This window comes from Mya arenaria, chromosome 8 (genome assembly GCF_026914265.1).
Source record: "Mya arenaria isolate MELC-2E11 chromosome 8, ASM2691426v1".
NCBI classification, from domain to species: Eukaryota; Metazoa; Mollusca; class Bivalvia; order Myida; family Myidae; genus Mya; species Mya arenaria.
Window position 1 is genome coordinate 14,696,306 of NC_069129.1, and position 17,027 is coordinate 14,713,332.

The following is a 17,027-nucleotide window of genomic DNA, read 5'->3' on the forward strand; positions in this document are numbered from 1 at the left end:
TTGAAAAAAAACAAACATACTAAATGTTAATCAATTCATTTATAATTAAATGACACTGAGAGGGATATAGTCCTTGGTGCTGCCATTAATATCGATTATAATATAAACTACAGGGACACGTCCAGACGCTAAACAATTAACGAATAACGTGTTTAAAGCATAAGGCTAAGGTATAACAGACACTGCACGAAACACACACAACACAGACTGACAGACCATGTTTAAAGACACAAGTCTAAGGGCTAACATATTATACTGTACGAGATACACACAACGTACACACAACACAGACTGACAGACCATGTTTAAAGGCACAAGTCTAAGGGCTAACATATTATACTGTACGAGATACACACAACGTACACACAACACAGACTGACAGACCATGTTTAAAGGCACAAGTCTAAGGGCTAACATATTATACTGTACGAGATACACACAACGTACGCACAACACAGACTGACAGACCATGTTTAAAGGCACAAGTCTAAGGGCTAACATATTATACTGTACGAGATACACACAACGTACGCACAACACAGACTGACAGACCATGTTTAAAGGCACAAGTCTAAGGGCTAACATATTATACTGTACGAGATACACACAACGTACACACAACACAGACTGACAGACCATGTTTAAAGGCACAAGTCTAAGGGCTAACATATTATACTGTACGAGATACACACAACGTACGCACAACACAGACTGACAGACCATGTTTAAAGGCACAAGTCTAAGGGCTAACATATTATACTGTACGAGATACACACAACGTACACACAACACAGACTGACAGACCATGTTTAAAAGCACAAGTCTAAGGCCCTGAACGAGATACACACAGCATCCAAATCACACAGACTGACAGACCATGTTTAAAGACACGAGTCTAGGGCCCTGAACGAGAGACATGCTTGCTCAATATGTATTTATTACTATTTAAAAATACAAAAACATACATTATTATTGAAGTTATCGAAATTTTAATTTGCTCATTAATATTAACCGAAATCTGATGTAAAATGGTCAATTTTCCAAACTACCAAAGCCAAAACAAATCGTGTTTCAATTATGTTTTTCTCTAATGTGTACTTATTTTTGTTCATTTTAATTGGTATCAAAATAATACAGGGTTACTGGGCATGCAGAATACACATTATTGTTATCAGTTTTGAGATTCTTCAACAGGATTTCAAATATAAAAGTGCAAAGGACGCGTGGCAACTATAAATACAACTATAATTTCAATGGTGACGCAAAATACTGATAACAAAATGTTAAACTTTTGAAAAGAAATGGTGATTTATTTAAAGTGACACTCTTATTCAAAATCAATAAATACACATGTATTACTATCATAAATTTCGAGTGACAAACCTTTAACTACTAATAGTAACTAAATAATACATTAATGGAAAATATTGATTACTGATAACAAGATTGTAATCGTGTATTTAATAGCTGAAAACGGTAACATATTTAATGATTGGTGAATGCCAAAAGATTTACTGTGATCTACTATCGTCTCATATGGTAGCAATATTGTGTTTTATGCACTCATTTTGGCAAAACAGGGTGAATAAATGTATAATTCAGGAGCATGGCTTATCAAAGTAATGTATGAAAAAAACAGGGAAAAAGGGAATTGATATTGATAGTAGTAACAGAAAGCGAGAAATGTAGTTAGGAGGTAGTGAGTACAAGTTCAACTGGATTTAAAACAAGGACAGGTAAATGAGTGCACCACACAAATGTTCTACTTGTTCCGACACGTTCGTTAAGAGGTCACACAGATATCATTGGTATTGACCCCCTTTTTATTAATGCTGGTCACGCTATCAGCAGAGGAGAGCTTACGAGATTCATAAACAGAATGCGGTCGAGTTTGAACAAATATTGTATGTTTATTATATGATGATCGATTCATATTTGTGCCTCTTGACAGTGCAAAGGCTATTGACAGAGAATATGTCGATCAGGTTATTTAAAAAAAAGAGTAGTAATTGATTTTAATAACCACGCCTAATATGGTTAAACAGAAAAGAGAAAAGAAACACATTAACACAACAACACTGATTAGAACTCAAATAAAACCACCTGTCCGTCCATTCGCATGTGTACAAGCTTAAAAAAGGATTTTTAATAAAAATAAATTAATTATAATACAAACAAAAAGGTTGTTTAACAATATAAAACAACAATTTAAAAATATTGTTCTTAAAGTGACACTCTTATTCAAAATCAATGCAGACACATATAAAACAAACATACGTTTTGAGTGATACACCCTCAACTACTTACTAAATAATGCATTTATGGAAAATATTAATTACCATTAACAGTATTATAACCGTGTATTTAATAGCTGAACACGCACAAATATTAAATGACTGGTGAATGCTAAAATGGTCTACCATAGTCTAATATGGTAGCAATATCGTGTTTTCTGCACATTTATTTTTAATTAAACTCGGAATCCTTCATATGCATCATTGTTTTCGACATTTATTCATCATTTTTGGTATATATTAAACCCATTAAGTATTAAATGTGTTAAATCTTATTTGGGAGTAATAGTGCATCTTTAAGGCGTAGTCATACACTCCTCGCAATATACCAGCTCATTTGATTCAAAAGAGTATTAAAATATTTGTTAAATTTGCCATAGTGTTTACGCTCATGACTCCGACAATAGGATCGCCGGACGGATTTTATTTAAAAAAGCTTCAGACAAAATCGACCGCCAAAGGTTCATAACGTCATTTATTGTTTTTTTTTAATTGGTTGTTCAACACTAAGATAATTATAGTTTATGTTTGGTCTTCTTAACAATTAAGCCGGCGACGGGCTGCGCCCGGACTACCGACCTTATTGTTTAGAAAACAAATACTAATCAAAGACTAACTAAATAACTATTCGCTACAACTGCAACTTTGGCATCTAAATAAAAATCGTCATTTCCCCAATATACACGAATAGGACACCAAAATAGTGAACAAAATGTTTGATCTTAGTGTGAGCAAAATGCTTCACAGATCCAGGAAGTTTGTAAAATGTTCAAAAAAACACGATAAAGGAAATTTAATTACAAAAGCAAAAACATTGCCCACGTTATCTGATAATAAGCCCATATGTGGCTCAAGACCACAGTTATCTGCCCCCCCCCCCTCCGTTGACCAAGATCCGGATGCTAATACAGAAAAAAGAGTGCTTGTGTTCAAGTATCAATATTTTATTAAAATTGAATGAAAAAGAAGCAAAAAATGTTTTTTTTTGCAGAGAACTTGACTGAATTTGACACTCTATTGCAGAAATTGATAGTTTTCAGTGTAAATATTGGAAAAAACATAGCTTGTGGAAGTCTGAAAATTAGTTGTTTGTAGCCGATTGACTCCTTGGCGGAGGGTTATGTATTTGAACTCAATTTTGACAGTCGGGTCAATGGTCAACATGGTGTTTTCTTGTGATTATATTTTGTGTCTTGAATTGTTCTAGAGATGCCATGTCCTTGTTTTTCAATTGGGATGTGTATAAAGTCAAAAGTCAGGTTAGTGTCTATATGAAACATATAGTAAAAATAACTGTGGTCTCACGCCATGTTACTTTGGTTTCTAGCGACATACGTTTAAACAAACAAATAAACCAATATCTCAGCATGCCTTTAAATTCGTACTTGCTACATAGATATGGTTACCTTTTAGTTCAATTGAAGACAGGCAAAGAACACCTGTTGTCCGGTTAGCGCAAGGTTTAGAGCTGTCGTTTCTCACAAAGGCGTCATGGGATCGATTCCCGGTCGAAGCGTATGCGTTTTTTGTTGATAGTCGTCCAGCTGGACAAGTGGGTTTTTCAGGCACTCCGGTTTCCCCCACATAACAAGACAACATTCTCTCGCAACATCGTGGCACCGAGAGTGACTCTAGCATAAAATTCCCCAACAATCATTGTAAAAAACAATTTAACGAAATACCTGAAGGTCTCCTTCGACGACTCTATACACTGCAGAAGACTTCATGCCATCAAATGCGTTCGTGTAGAGATAGAGGTAGATGGAGAGACACGCAAGAAAGAGAATTACTACTCGCCATATTGGAACTTTCTCTTTGCAAGCGGACATTTTTGACGTCGGTTCTGAAATGTGCATAAAGCAGGTGGTAATGATATGAAATATTTTTTGTGCCATCAAATACATTCCTGTTGATGTTGGTACCACTATTGCCTCATTCTAGAAGTTTGTTCGGAAACCATACATACTCAACAACGTGTGGTGAGGACAATAGATGGAAGCTTCTTGTGCTATCGAATGCATTTTTGTAGATATTTGTACCTACTCGTTGCATATCACATTCTAGAAGCTTGTACGGAAACCATACATACTCAACAACGTGTGGTGAGGACAATAGATGGAAGCTTCTTGTGCTATCAAATGCATTTTTGTAGATATTTGTACCTACTCGTTGCATATCACATTCTAGAAGCCTGTTCGGAAACCATACATACTCAACAGCATGTTTTATATAAAGACAATAAATGCACGATTCTTGTGTCATCAATCCGTTCTTGTAGACACTGGTACCATCTATTTACATATCAACATCAAAGAAGCCTGCTCAGAAATCGTACGTACACAACATGTGTAAGACAATAACTAAATCTACATGTGTCATCGAATGCGCTATTGTAGATATTGGGACCTGCTTTTGTTTCATACAGCGTCATCCGAAATCGGACGTACTGAACTTGTGTTAAACACAATAAATGAAAATATCCATGTGTCATGGAATGAGTTCTTGTAAGTACATTGCCACACTTATTATAGCAGCACCACTTCCCATACTGTCCATGTCTCCATGCATTATGATATTCTGGAGCCCCCTGTTCTGTAACCGTACGTAAAACAAGATACATTATAAATGATAACTGTTATCGTCAACATTGTTTGAGACAATGACAATGACAGCAAGTTCATGTGATAAAATGCCTGATCAAGGCAAACATTATCATGTCAGTGTCATCGACTACATGTATGTTCGTGGAGATCCTGGAGGTGACCTTTTATAATCTGGGATGGAGATGCACAGAAGGTGTTATACATTGTCCGAAAATCAATTATAATTGTATAAAGTTCTACCAATAACAATACTGCACTAACACTGAGAAGTGGCTAGTTTTCACTGCATCGCTCATGAATTTGAAATAGTATACACCTCAGAAAAATAAACATCTATCAGTGATATATGACATTTTCCAAGGAATATCACATTACAGCTGGAAACAATTAAAAACAAGATGTTTGTAGCTTGGAACATAGTTATCACAATTAAGTACATATTAAAGTTAAATTTCATATAAAATGATGTTGAGATGCTGTGTGTTTGCAAGTCTGTAGCAATTATATATATAAAGACATATATCACGTCCATTGATATGTATGTGTTTATTTATCGTATATAAGGTATACTACTTACAAAATAAATTATCATAAATATATTTTTACTGGGGTATCATATGCCATTAAATTGTCTTTCGAAAGATTCTTGTCATAAAGTTTGTACCATTTTATTAACTGATTGTATCTGAGCAATAATTAACCTCATCAGAACATCAGGTGCAAATGGCGATCTATTTAGAAAATGACATCGATCCATGCCTGTCGGGAACCATTGTCTTAATAGCGCTGAATGTTTTATTCTGTAATTTTTAATGATTACGATCTAAAAGCAAAGCTACTATGTCAATTTTTTTATGCTTTTGTAGTTCCAGTTCTTAAATATACTTCTGATATTTGGGGTAATACGAAGTCAAGCGATATTGAAAGAATCCATATGCAATTTTGAAATGCCTGTTAAATATAAGGAAAATATATACGCAGCTAGTGTTTATTTGGAACCGTGTAGGTGTCCACTCTATATTCATAGATTTGTTAGAGTCATACAATAACGGTTAAATTTTGCAATAGAGATACTATCATACCATCCTCTGTATAATTGCAGGAATTATCCGAGTGTGTTATTCAAAAAGAAACTGAGTAGCGAGAGTGAACAAGCTTTTGAGTGATTATGGTTTTGCTAAATGTGTTTGTAAACTCTAATTAATGAAAGTAGAATTCTTCTTGTGTGAATTAAACACTAAAACAAGTATTGTTTAAAGCACGAATTGTATTATAGATCTCTTGTTAGATCATTATTGATTTTGTATGAAGAATTCAAAACGATATTTGATTACGAGCATTACATAGATATCCTACCGAAAACTTACGATTATCATTTTGTTGATCTAGATTTTCAATTCATCCTTTATGATTTCAAACGGGTAAATATAACCGAAATCGTATTCAACGTTAATAAATGTACTGTTTTATGTTGAAATGCGTGATGTTTTGATTGTTAAACGATTTTACTCATCCGTCTGTGTACAAGTTCATATATTTATTTAACTAAAGTATAGACAAGAAATTATGGAATTATTTTTGTTGTTAATGAAGATGCTTTGTGTTCAAAAATTAATGTTTTATGGCTAAAAGCATTACTAATGCTTTAAGGAAAATGAGTTTATCGGCGTAAACCATTTTTTAACGTAAATATAAAAAAAACTGCAATCTGATTTTTTGTCAGCAGTCTTATATCACTTTTTTGAGACATTTTCGCAAAAATTGGCTCATTCCAAAACAAATCCAAAACAAAAATAAAGTTGTCAAAAAGGTCAAGCTGTGAGAGTGCAGCTTTAAGGCAAATAATGTTGAATGTGGAAGTTATCCGCAGTTTCTGTTCATCGTCATATTGTTTATATTCATACACTACCATTTCATATTTTTGGAGCAGAACAGATAGTTTAGATATTGAGACTATTGTGCCAGGTATATTGTCTGCGTAACCACGTATACATCTCAGTGCTACAGCACACACAAGTTAACAATCATTCGCGTTTTGGATTTCATTTATTCAATATTTACGATGCCGTAAATGTTTTTTTTTTTAATAATTAAGCGTACAATGTTCAGTTTCCTTTGAGAGTTATATTTCAAAGAGCTTTAACATTATATCGATTCGAAATTGAAAGTCTACAAACCATTCTTTGGAGTACAGGAGCATGATATTATAAAATATATTTCCAGGGAACTATTACTTGTTAACATGATATATTGCATAAAACATAGCGTTACTGCGGTTTAGTAATCAGAGTAAAATACATAATCAAGGCTTCATGAAATATTAGTAGGATAACATTTTATTCAGATTAGGCATTAAACTTTATTACTTTATGACTACAATTGTATAAAATATAACTTAACATTTCAGCTCTTCTTTAGTCTAACCACAAAACTGGCATGCTTTGCTTGTACTCGTAACGACAAAATATTAATTTACATATCAATTTTATCTTATTCCTATATGACTTCCTCCTGACTAAAGAATCATTTGGTCCAACTATTTTCAAACATACTTAATATTTAAATCTTAAAATTCATAATTTTATTGTTTTATTAAAATATAACGTTTTTATTCATCGGTGTAGCGTTTTATTAAACTAAATATATAGACAAGAAATTATAAAAAATATCATTGTTTGTTGATAAGGAAGATTTGTGTCAAGGGTGAACAATGCTGGATATGAAAGCTTAACGAAGTTTCTGTTCATCCTCAACCTTTTTATCATATTGTTATATTCATATACTACTGTTATATTTTGGAACATAACAAATAGTATATAATCTTACCGGGATTATTGCTTTTCATATTGGCATCGTAGGTTAGATCTATCAATCAAATATATCACACTGCACACGTACAGTTTATAAATCTGTCTAACACAGCAATAAAATTTAACACAGCAATAATATCAGTTTGAACATACAACACATATCCAAGACATTAATATCCAATAAAGGCACCACAAACTGTTATCCATAGCCAGTCGCGTTATCATAAACCGTATCAAGTCGAGACTAAAACAAAATTAGAATAATTACGATTAAACACGAACACGACCACCCAGATAAGGCGTTAACATCTTAATTAGGTTTCCTTTACTCACAAATTAATTTAATTCCGGCAGTTTCTTTGGCTCGAAACTGGATATTTGATATTTCAAAATATTTTTTTTATTTGAAAACTCATTTAATTTCACTAAACGCCTTAATACTTCACATACAAGTAGACAGCAATGATTAGTGGGTAAATATAGCTTATCAGGGCCAGCTTAAGCAGTGTGACCCTTCTTATCAGAGCTTGTGACGATGTTCAAACATAGCAAAGATAACCGCATCGACTTCATTCATATACAGCGAATGACTTTACAATACCGTTCGTATGTACACTTCTTCTTGGTATTTGATAACTACCGAGGTAGTTAATGGAACGCCGCTCTGATTTTAGCTCCCCTGAGTACAGAATGCCCAGCGTGAGATATTGTGATAGGGTGACTTTTCCGTCGTCGTCAATATGTTTTAGCATATATAAAAACACTGAAAATTTTATGAATTTCTATTCCGGAATGGTGCATTATTATTTAGATTTTTTTCTCCTTTATTGAAATAAAAAGTGGCAACCGAAAGGAATTTTTTTTTTCTCAGAAACGACTGGTCCGATTTAAAATAATTTCAGAAATGTTCTCTAGGGGACCCTGTATCCATCTAATTCCTTCAACTCATGTTGATTCGTAAACACATTCACTGTATGTTTACATGGAAACTTTGAAAATCTTCTCCTTGACCCGATTTCATTTTTTCCCCAAATTTTTTCCTTAGGTGACCTTATTATCATATTCCTTCAGCACATTGTGATTCATAAAAAACTACATCGCCACCAGGGGTAGGGCTAATTATCACCATATGTCTATATGGACAACTTTGAAAATCATTTTCTTTTATAATTCTTTTATTGTTTTACAATCATTGAATATATCAACTTCAAATTACTTATTCACATTAACATTGTGCTCTGTTGTGACAAGCTATATAACTCCAACTTTAATATTGTAAGAGTTTTGGCCGTTTAAAACTTTTTCAACAAATACATAGTTTTCATGTTTTATACGTTTAAAAAAAATAGGTACGTATTATAGTTTCACCTGCGGCGTACGGACGGGCGGGCGTTTTTGGAAGCGGCATCCAGTGATTTTACAGATCAATAACTTGCGAACCTTTTGTCCAATCATGACCAAATTTGGTCAGAATGTGAATGGGCATAATACCTCGGACGAATTCGATAACTAGCCAAATTGCTGCTTTCACCAGACAGTTAATGCCCTTTAATTATAGGAATGTCTAGAGCACCATTGAAGTTTTACTTAGGTGAGCGATATAGGGCCAGTTTGGCCTTTATTAACTTGTAAAAACAATCTGGGTGGGGTCTCGATTTCAACTGATTACAGAAGGGAAAATGGGTTGAGGTTGGTCAGTTTTTTTTTAACCGTTCATTCATTGAGTTTTTATAATATAACCAAACGTCACAAGAATATATCCGCGGTACTAAGACGAGGTCACATTTTAATCGGACTTTCAACGAAAACCAGGTTATTAGAATGGGGATGTCGTTGGGCACGCGGGGGGCGGGCGGGCGTCAAACATTTGTTTCCGCCCAATTTGTAACAAGCATTGATGGTTAGAAATGAAAAACGGTGTGTAAGTAGATTATGTGATGAGCAAGCCTGGGGTTGCTTATGGGGGGGGGGGGGGGGGGGGGTCAAGGTCACTTTACTAAAAACAGCAAAAAAGTTTTTGCCAAATAATTAAAAATAAAAGTAATGGATAGTAATGGAAGTGTAGGTAACTTATGTGAAGAGCTAGTTTATTATTGTGCGTGCGTATGTGTTAGACGCTGTGTTCCGTTTGTTTGTAATGATCTCATTTGAGTTGTGAAATTTATGGTACAATGTTAACTATTGGGAAAAGCCCAGTAGTCCGAAGTTAAGAAATAAACACCGGTAAGAGACACAAACTAATATCAAAATGTTAACGTATTTTGGGGCAATGAACTTGCCACTGTGCGTTACTTGACTTGCTTCGTTGGGCATTGGACTTGCCATTGGGCATTGGACTTGCCATTTGGAGACACTTGACCTGCCTCTGGACGACACTGGACTTGCCACTTTAGTTTTGGTAAGTGTTGGCCAGTGACAAGTCCACACTCGGCTGACTGTGGACTTGCCACTTGTGGACACTGGACTTGCCACTTGTGGACACCGGACTTGCCACTGCCATTTCTGTTGTAAAACTATTGTTCCTGTGGGGTTGTATGTTTATTAAACTATGCCAATAAAATAGCCATGTGCGTCGGGCATAGAGAGCCTTGTTAGGTTTGGGGGCATAGTACACAAAGAGAAGGTAACTCTGAACAGTTACAAAGTTACCCAGGAGTTTAACATTGGCCGGATATTTGTAAGCTGTCTGGCGGTGGCTAGAACCTTCGACACATTGGCCGACAGTCACATGTCTTACCACAACATGACGGATCCACCACACATTTTGGCAAACATGGTTATGGATAGATTTGGAGTGAGTCTAAAACACTCTTTGGTTTTGGAATCCTACTTGTTAAATATTCCATAAAGAGGGTTTTGTCGGGGCTTGAATGCGTACATGACATAGAGAGGGAAATTATTTGTTGCAGAGTAAGATCACAATATATTTCACCGAGTGAGAACCAAAAGCTTAATTTCACAAGTGGCGTAGCAAGGGTGTTCACGAGGCTAAATATTTTGAGATGTTACATTGAAACAAACATTTTTTTCTCTTTAAGTAAAACAGAAAGAAAAAAACATGTATGTCTATAAAAGGCTATAACATATTGTTGTAGTTTTTCAGGAAAGCGTGTCAAATTGTATGTAAACGTAATGTCATTTCGGAAAGACGTCGTGGAAATAACTTACTTTGATGAATTGCAATATAACTATTTTCAGTTCATCCTTTATATGCCAATAATATAAGTCGCTCACTGCATAGTATAGTTGTAATGTTGATATATTTATATGTACGAGATTTAACACACTTTTTTAAGTTTACGTGTAATAAAATATATTCTGCTCTGTTGAAAATTGTGCCGCAGCCATGTGTGTGCTGGTGTTTGCTCTAGCCATGAGAACGCGCTTAAAGTCAAGGGAGGTTACTCCAACGAAACGAAGTCATAAGTTACAGAAAAAAACGCAAAAAATTGTACTTATTTTACGAGTATCCACTTTTCGTCATTTCCTGACAACATTACGCAGCCATTTTAACAAAGTGAATGTTCGTGGGATTTTTTTACAATAATAATATGTAGAAATGAGGGAAGTTCGTAAGTCAATCGCTAGTTCTATCGATGACGCGAATTCGCCTTCTATTTTGTATTGGCGTGTTGCTCATGTTTATGATAATGCTACAATTTAAGAACTTCGAATTGGCAAACAACTAATTGTCTAGATAGATTGGAATTGTTCTCTGCCTCGTCCTTATTCTAATGCACGGCGGGTAATCATTGGAGCCATAACATTTTGTTATGTGTTGAAAATGCTCCAACGCGTTTTCCGTTATAGAGCCAATGAGTGGAATATGGATGTAAACAGTGAGTATGGTTTCTTATTTTTCATTTTTAGAGGTTTATACGAGTAAATTTAAAAAAATGAAGAATGTAGTTCCACATAGGAATGGCCATGAGTTGTTCTCAATGTAAAAGTTCTGAATATAATTTAATATATGATCGTCTAGAACTTGCATAACTTGCTAGACGTTAGTGTTGACAACGTAAAAATCTGGATTTTCGAGAGAATTGTTCTCGTACCTTAGGTTTAAGCATTTCTTAATATGTGTGTGGCTTTTTTATTGACAAAAGGTTGCCGTGTTACAAATTTTAGAACTTTATTTGTTATACTTGCTGCCACTATGCTCGATTTTCTGAACGCTGTGGTGCCAATGAATAGGTTGTGTTGCTCATCAGTCATGAATAGTAATATAGTAGGAAATGAATTGTGAAAATACTGTAGCAATTTCATAAGATGAAACTTAATAATTAACTGAATTAATATCATTTTCGATCTTTTTAAAGTATGACCTACTACTTCACAGCTTCGCGGACTTTATTATTATAAAGATATTTAGTGTCTTTGATATACCAGTACAAAAAAGAAACAAGATATGTAACTAAAACTTACCCGATTTCACGATAGAGTCCAGTTTTATGCAAATTTTTCAACCAACATATAAACAATCCATTTTTAAATAAGTGACATGGAAAGAAGAGTCAATTACCTTTAAAATGGTGTGCGATATGTTGGTATAACTATATTGTATTTACCAAACAAGCATAATTCAATGTCCAATTCTCGTGTTTTTCTTTAGTCGGAAAGAGTATGTAGCAAATTCAAATCTTCAATTTTCCACGTGTAAACAGTACTAATCACAGACCTTATTCCTATTGAAGTTATTTTATGTTTCAGTACTGGTATAAAAAAACACTAGGTGTGTTTATCAAGGATTGCTACGACGCATTAAGATCCCAGAGCACACCTACATTTGGCAATATAATCTTACAATAATTCAGTTATTCAGGAAAGTGCCGAAAATGACATCATCTTAAATTGACATCATTAGTAGTAGGAGCTTTGTCGCATGCGGGTTGGAAACGGATTTGTTACCTTAGCCAGTACAGTACGGTTGAAAAGCAGCTTCTGACAGTTTTTAAAAGTTAAATTATTAAATTATTCAAACGAGGTAAATCCCTACTAAAATCGTACGTTTCCCTGTTCTAGACCTACCAACAAATAACAACCAGAAAAAAATAATACTGAATTCATACAATTTCTAAAAAAACTAAAAACATTGCTCACCTCTAAACATAATCGATGAGGGTAGAGTTATTTCTGATGTTGATAACAATGACGTCATCAATATTTCTTACTATGACGTCATTAACATCTGTCTCATAAAAACCACAGGTGCATGAAATTTGTAGATGAATCCATCAACGCTTTTGTGAATAAATTTTCCTTTCAGACCTTATCATATTGACTGAATTGTGTGCAAACCTAATTTTGTTACACAGGGAAAACTGTTGTATCAATTGATAGATTATAAAAGTCAACCGAAAGTCAGTACGCTTTATTTCAATCAAAATAATGATATTAAGATACTTGTTGTTTTTTTCTCACATTCGAAAGGTTGACATCAAATTTAAAAAAAAAAAACAAAAAAAAACAGCCATAACATATTTAAATGTATCCTCTGTTGAAGTTCGGAGCAAGGATTTGAAGGGGCGGCACTTGGGAATACCTCTTACTACAATTATATTTTTTCACATATTCCGACGGCGATTGTTCTCCTGCCTTGAAATCATCGCACAATACAAGATATTTCATTATATAAGGTACAGGCCTCCTGATGTTTAAATATCTCAACCATACATGTTTTATCTCTGTTTGCGAAATTGTGACAGATACGTTACGTGTCAGGTTTAAAGTGGAGAAAGAGAGGCGCGAAAAAACACAGAGACACTATATATTTATCATACTAATGGACTATTTGATGAGCATTTATATCACCCTTCAACAAATACACATATTTAGTACACAAAATGTATAATACTTGGCCTCAACTTTTATGTACACATGCTTGCCAATTCTTAAACACCCACACACACTCACACGCACAAACAGCTACGTTGCGTGCAATTCAGTTTACTATGAAACAAACACAAAGCATACAAAAACATGTATGGTATTAACCAAAGCAGACATACTGTGTCAAATACCAAATAAGAGCAGTGTTACTTCGACTAAGTTCACCAACAATGATAACTGTCAGACAGATACGTTTCAGAAATAGATACGTTACAGAGGCAGTCATAAAGAGCTAATTGCCATGTATTTATGCATATAAACACTTGGAATGGAGTCCTCTTGACTGATTTTATCTTTTGTCTTCATGAACCATACATTGTATGCTCAACTTTATTATTTTCAGGATATGCAAACCCAATGAAACAGAAAATTACACGTTTATGAAGAAGTGCAGTGGTTATTTTCATTATGAGATCACTTTAGAAACATTTGGTTCATGACCCTATGTAGAAGGTTCAGTTTGTTTCTAAGAATTGTATATAAGGTTATATGTATCTCATACATGTGCACTGTTTTATGATGAAATAGTTGTATATCATGATTTTTCTTGTTCATTATTTGTCATGTATATGATAAGTATGTGATTTTAGAAAATAAAAGGATCACCATTTAGTGATTCCAAAAAATAAATAAAAATATTGCCAGGTGTTTAGTTTATGGGGCACACTAGTGCCTGTGCCACTAATAATGTGCTCATAATTTATTTGATTAGCCAGGCTATGTTTAAAATAAAAATACAATATATAAATTGTCAAAATATATTAAAGAATCAGTTAAACATTCTCTTACTAATGATAATTAGTTTAATATGCTCATACTCACATTATGTATGTATGAACATTTTTTGCATTTGCTCATGACAACTTATTTATTTCTACTTGTATTCAACCTACATCGGATCTGTAGTATGTGACTTGTTGAATTCATATTCGTAAATGTGTTTGATATTATTTGACTATGTACTGTGATGGTATACGTCAAGTAAAGGTATGTTCTGTTCTGTTAGAAGTGTATATGTTTGAAAGCGCCTTAGAATGACTCACTGGAACAGTTGCTACATGTACAATGTTTGTTTTAATAGGTGATGAAACAAGTCTAACGGTAGAAAATGCATGGTCAGAAAATTAAATTTTATGCTTAAAACTAATTAATATGGATTTACAATTGCATGGTACGATATGTTTAGAGACTATAAAAGCGCAAAGTGGACATTTACTCGTCCACTTCATTTTATCAATGTTGTGCTGTATTCTTAGAAGGGCTGAATCCAATGCTGTCAGAACTTGTGGCCTAACCCACTTGTTCTTTGTGTGCGATGTGTTTGTCTTGACGCTAACACGAGAGAACAATACAGTATGATTAAACTAACTAACTAACTAAAAAAATATTATACCGAGTTTTGCCAAGAAAACAATACTGCTCTGCGAAGCGTAAGACAAAATTATTCTATCATTAAGGAAAAGTCTCATATATCAAAACTTGGTAAAAATGGTTCTAGAAAGTTTTGGCAGTACATTAAACAATAAAAATAAAAATAGTACGACGGTTGATGTACTTTTAGAAACGTTTGTTATCCATTTAAAAATATGTCATCTACACAAAATACAAGTTATTTTAACAATGAAAATGTTGATTATAGTAATAATACACTTGGTAACCTTGATTGTGCGTTAACGTTAGATGAGATAATTAATATACTATTAGCTCTATGTCTAGACACATAAGCTGTGATATTAGTGGCAATGTTGCTGATTTTTTTATACATGTAGATGCAAAAATGTTTATTGCTGCATATTTAGTAACTATTTTAACAAGATATTTGATCCTGGAATTTATCCAGAGGCCTGGATTAAAGGTGTAATTGTGCCTATCTATAAAAAGGGTAATATAACTTTCCCATCTAATTATAGAGTGATTACACTCTTGGACAATTGTAAATTATGTTAATTGGATATAAAATTCAATTAAAATGGAGGTTTTGTAAACGTAGTTAAAGCGCTGAACGATAAAGCTTTAAAAGCATACAATGACATTGTATCAGTTTTACATAAACTCCGCGTTAAGATGAAACTGTTATTGTTCGATTCTATGATTGCTCCTATTCTGAGGTATGGTTGTGAGGTTTGGGGTATGTATGACATGAACGAGGTGGATAAACTCCACCTTAGATTTTGAAGACGCATCCTTGGGGTTCGCTCTCAAACTTCTAATGCTGCTGTACTAGCTAGGACGATATCCATTATCTTTGTTTTGTAAAATCAGAGCACTTTAATTTTGGAGCAAGATCAAATGTTCCCAGACCTCGCTTATATATAATATATATTGTGAACAAAATAATGATGTTAGTTTTGTTTACAGCAATGCTCAGGAAAACTGGTCTAAATCTGTAAAGAATGTGTAAGACACCCTTGGTTTTAGCCATGTTTGGTTTACAGATCATATTAATCATTCTTTATTGTAGCATTTAGACAACGCCTCCACGATCAATATGTATAGCACTGGACTGATACCATTCATTCAAAACCGAAGTTAAACTATTATGAACAATTCAAGTTATTTTCTTATTTTGAAAAGTGTCCTGATTTAAATATAAATGATAAATATAGAACTGCATAATCGGGATTACGACTATGCTCTCACTCTCTTGAAATAGAAATTGGAAGGTAAAATAATGCTGCACATTTAATACGAATATGTAAACTATCCAATACTAATATGGTTGAATCTGAATTCAATTTTTTGCTTTTTTGTCCTTTTTACTATGATTGAAGTCTACAATACAATATTTCCGGTTCATGGAATACCTTGAATAAATTTAGGGTTTTAATGTCTTCGAAAAACACAAACACTTTAAAAAATGTGTATCTTAATATACATTGCTTTTCTACGACGTTCTGTCAGCATTGATGCAGTTACTTCATAGTTGGATAGTACAATCAATTATATTTTTATCTATTTTGTATAAAATGTTCGTGTGGAATTTGTTTGTTTTTATAAACACACTGTATTCAATAATCAAGTGGTGGTGGTGGTGGTGGTGGTGGTGGTCATGATAATGATGATGATGATGATGATGATTATCGATAATTTTCCCGATAATGTTCATCAGTCGCACAGCTTAGCTACACACAAAAATCAGGACCCTGCAAATATAGAAAACTGGAGACCAATTACACTTTAAAAGGTAGATTACAAAATTGCAGCAAAGATTTTATCACTAAGGCTTGAGCGACATATATCCAAAATTGTAAGTTCATACCAACAAGGTTGTATCAAAAATCGCTGTATTGTGTACAACCTTCGTCAAATACAAGATATAATAGATTATGCGGATGAGCTGCAATCCGAAAGCCCGATCATATTTCTTGATTTTAAAAAGGCATATGATACAATTGAATGGCATTTTCTATTTCATACACTAAAGCATTTTG

The 17,027-nt window shown here is 33.8% G+C and overlaps 1 protein-coding gene across 3 annotated transcripts in view; it reads right to left on the reverse strand.

Moving 5' to 3' along the window:
* The window catches only part of LOC128243790 (uncharacterized), a 38,677-nt gene that overhangs the window by 6,609 nt on the left and 15,041 nt on the right, over nt 1-17,027 (reverse strand). For 2 of the 3 annotated variants that reach the window (XM_052961738.1, XM_052961737.1), the window contains one exon: nt 3,977-4,137. In XM_052961738.1, coding sequence (XP_052817698.1) covers nt 3,977-4,123 — 147 coding nt within the window. In that variant the 5' untranslated portion in view covers nt 4,124-4,137. Of the gene's footprint in view, nt 1-3,976; nt 4,138-7,723; nt 7,952-8,157; nt 8,276-17,027 lie in introns of those variants that run through there. The other variant, XM_052961736.1, reaches the window with a different exon arrangement.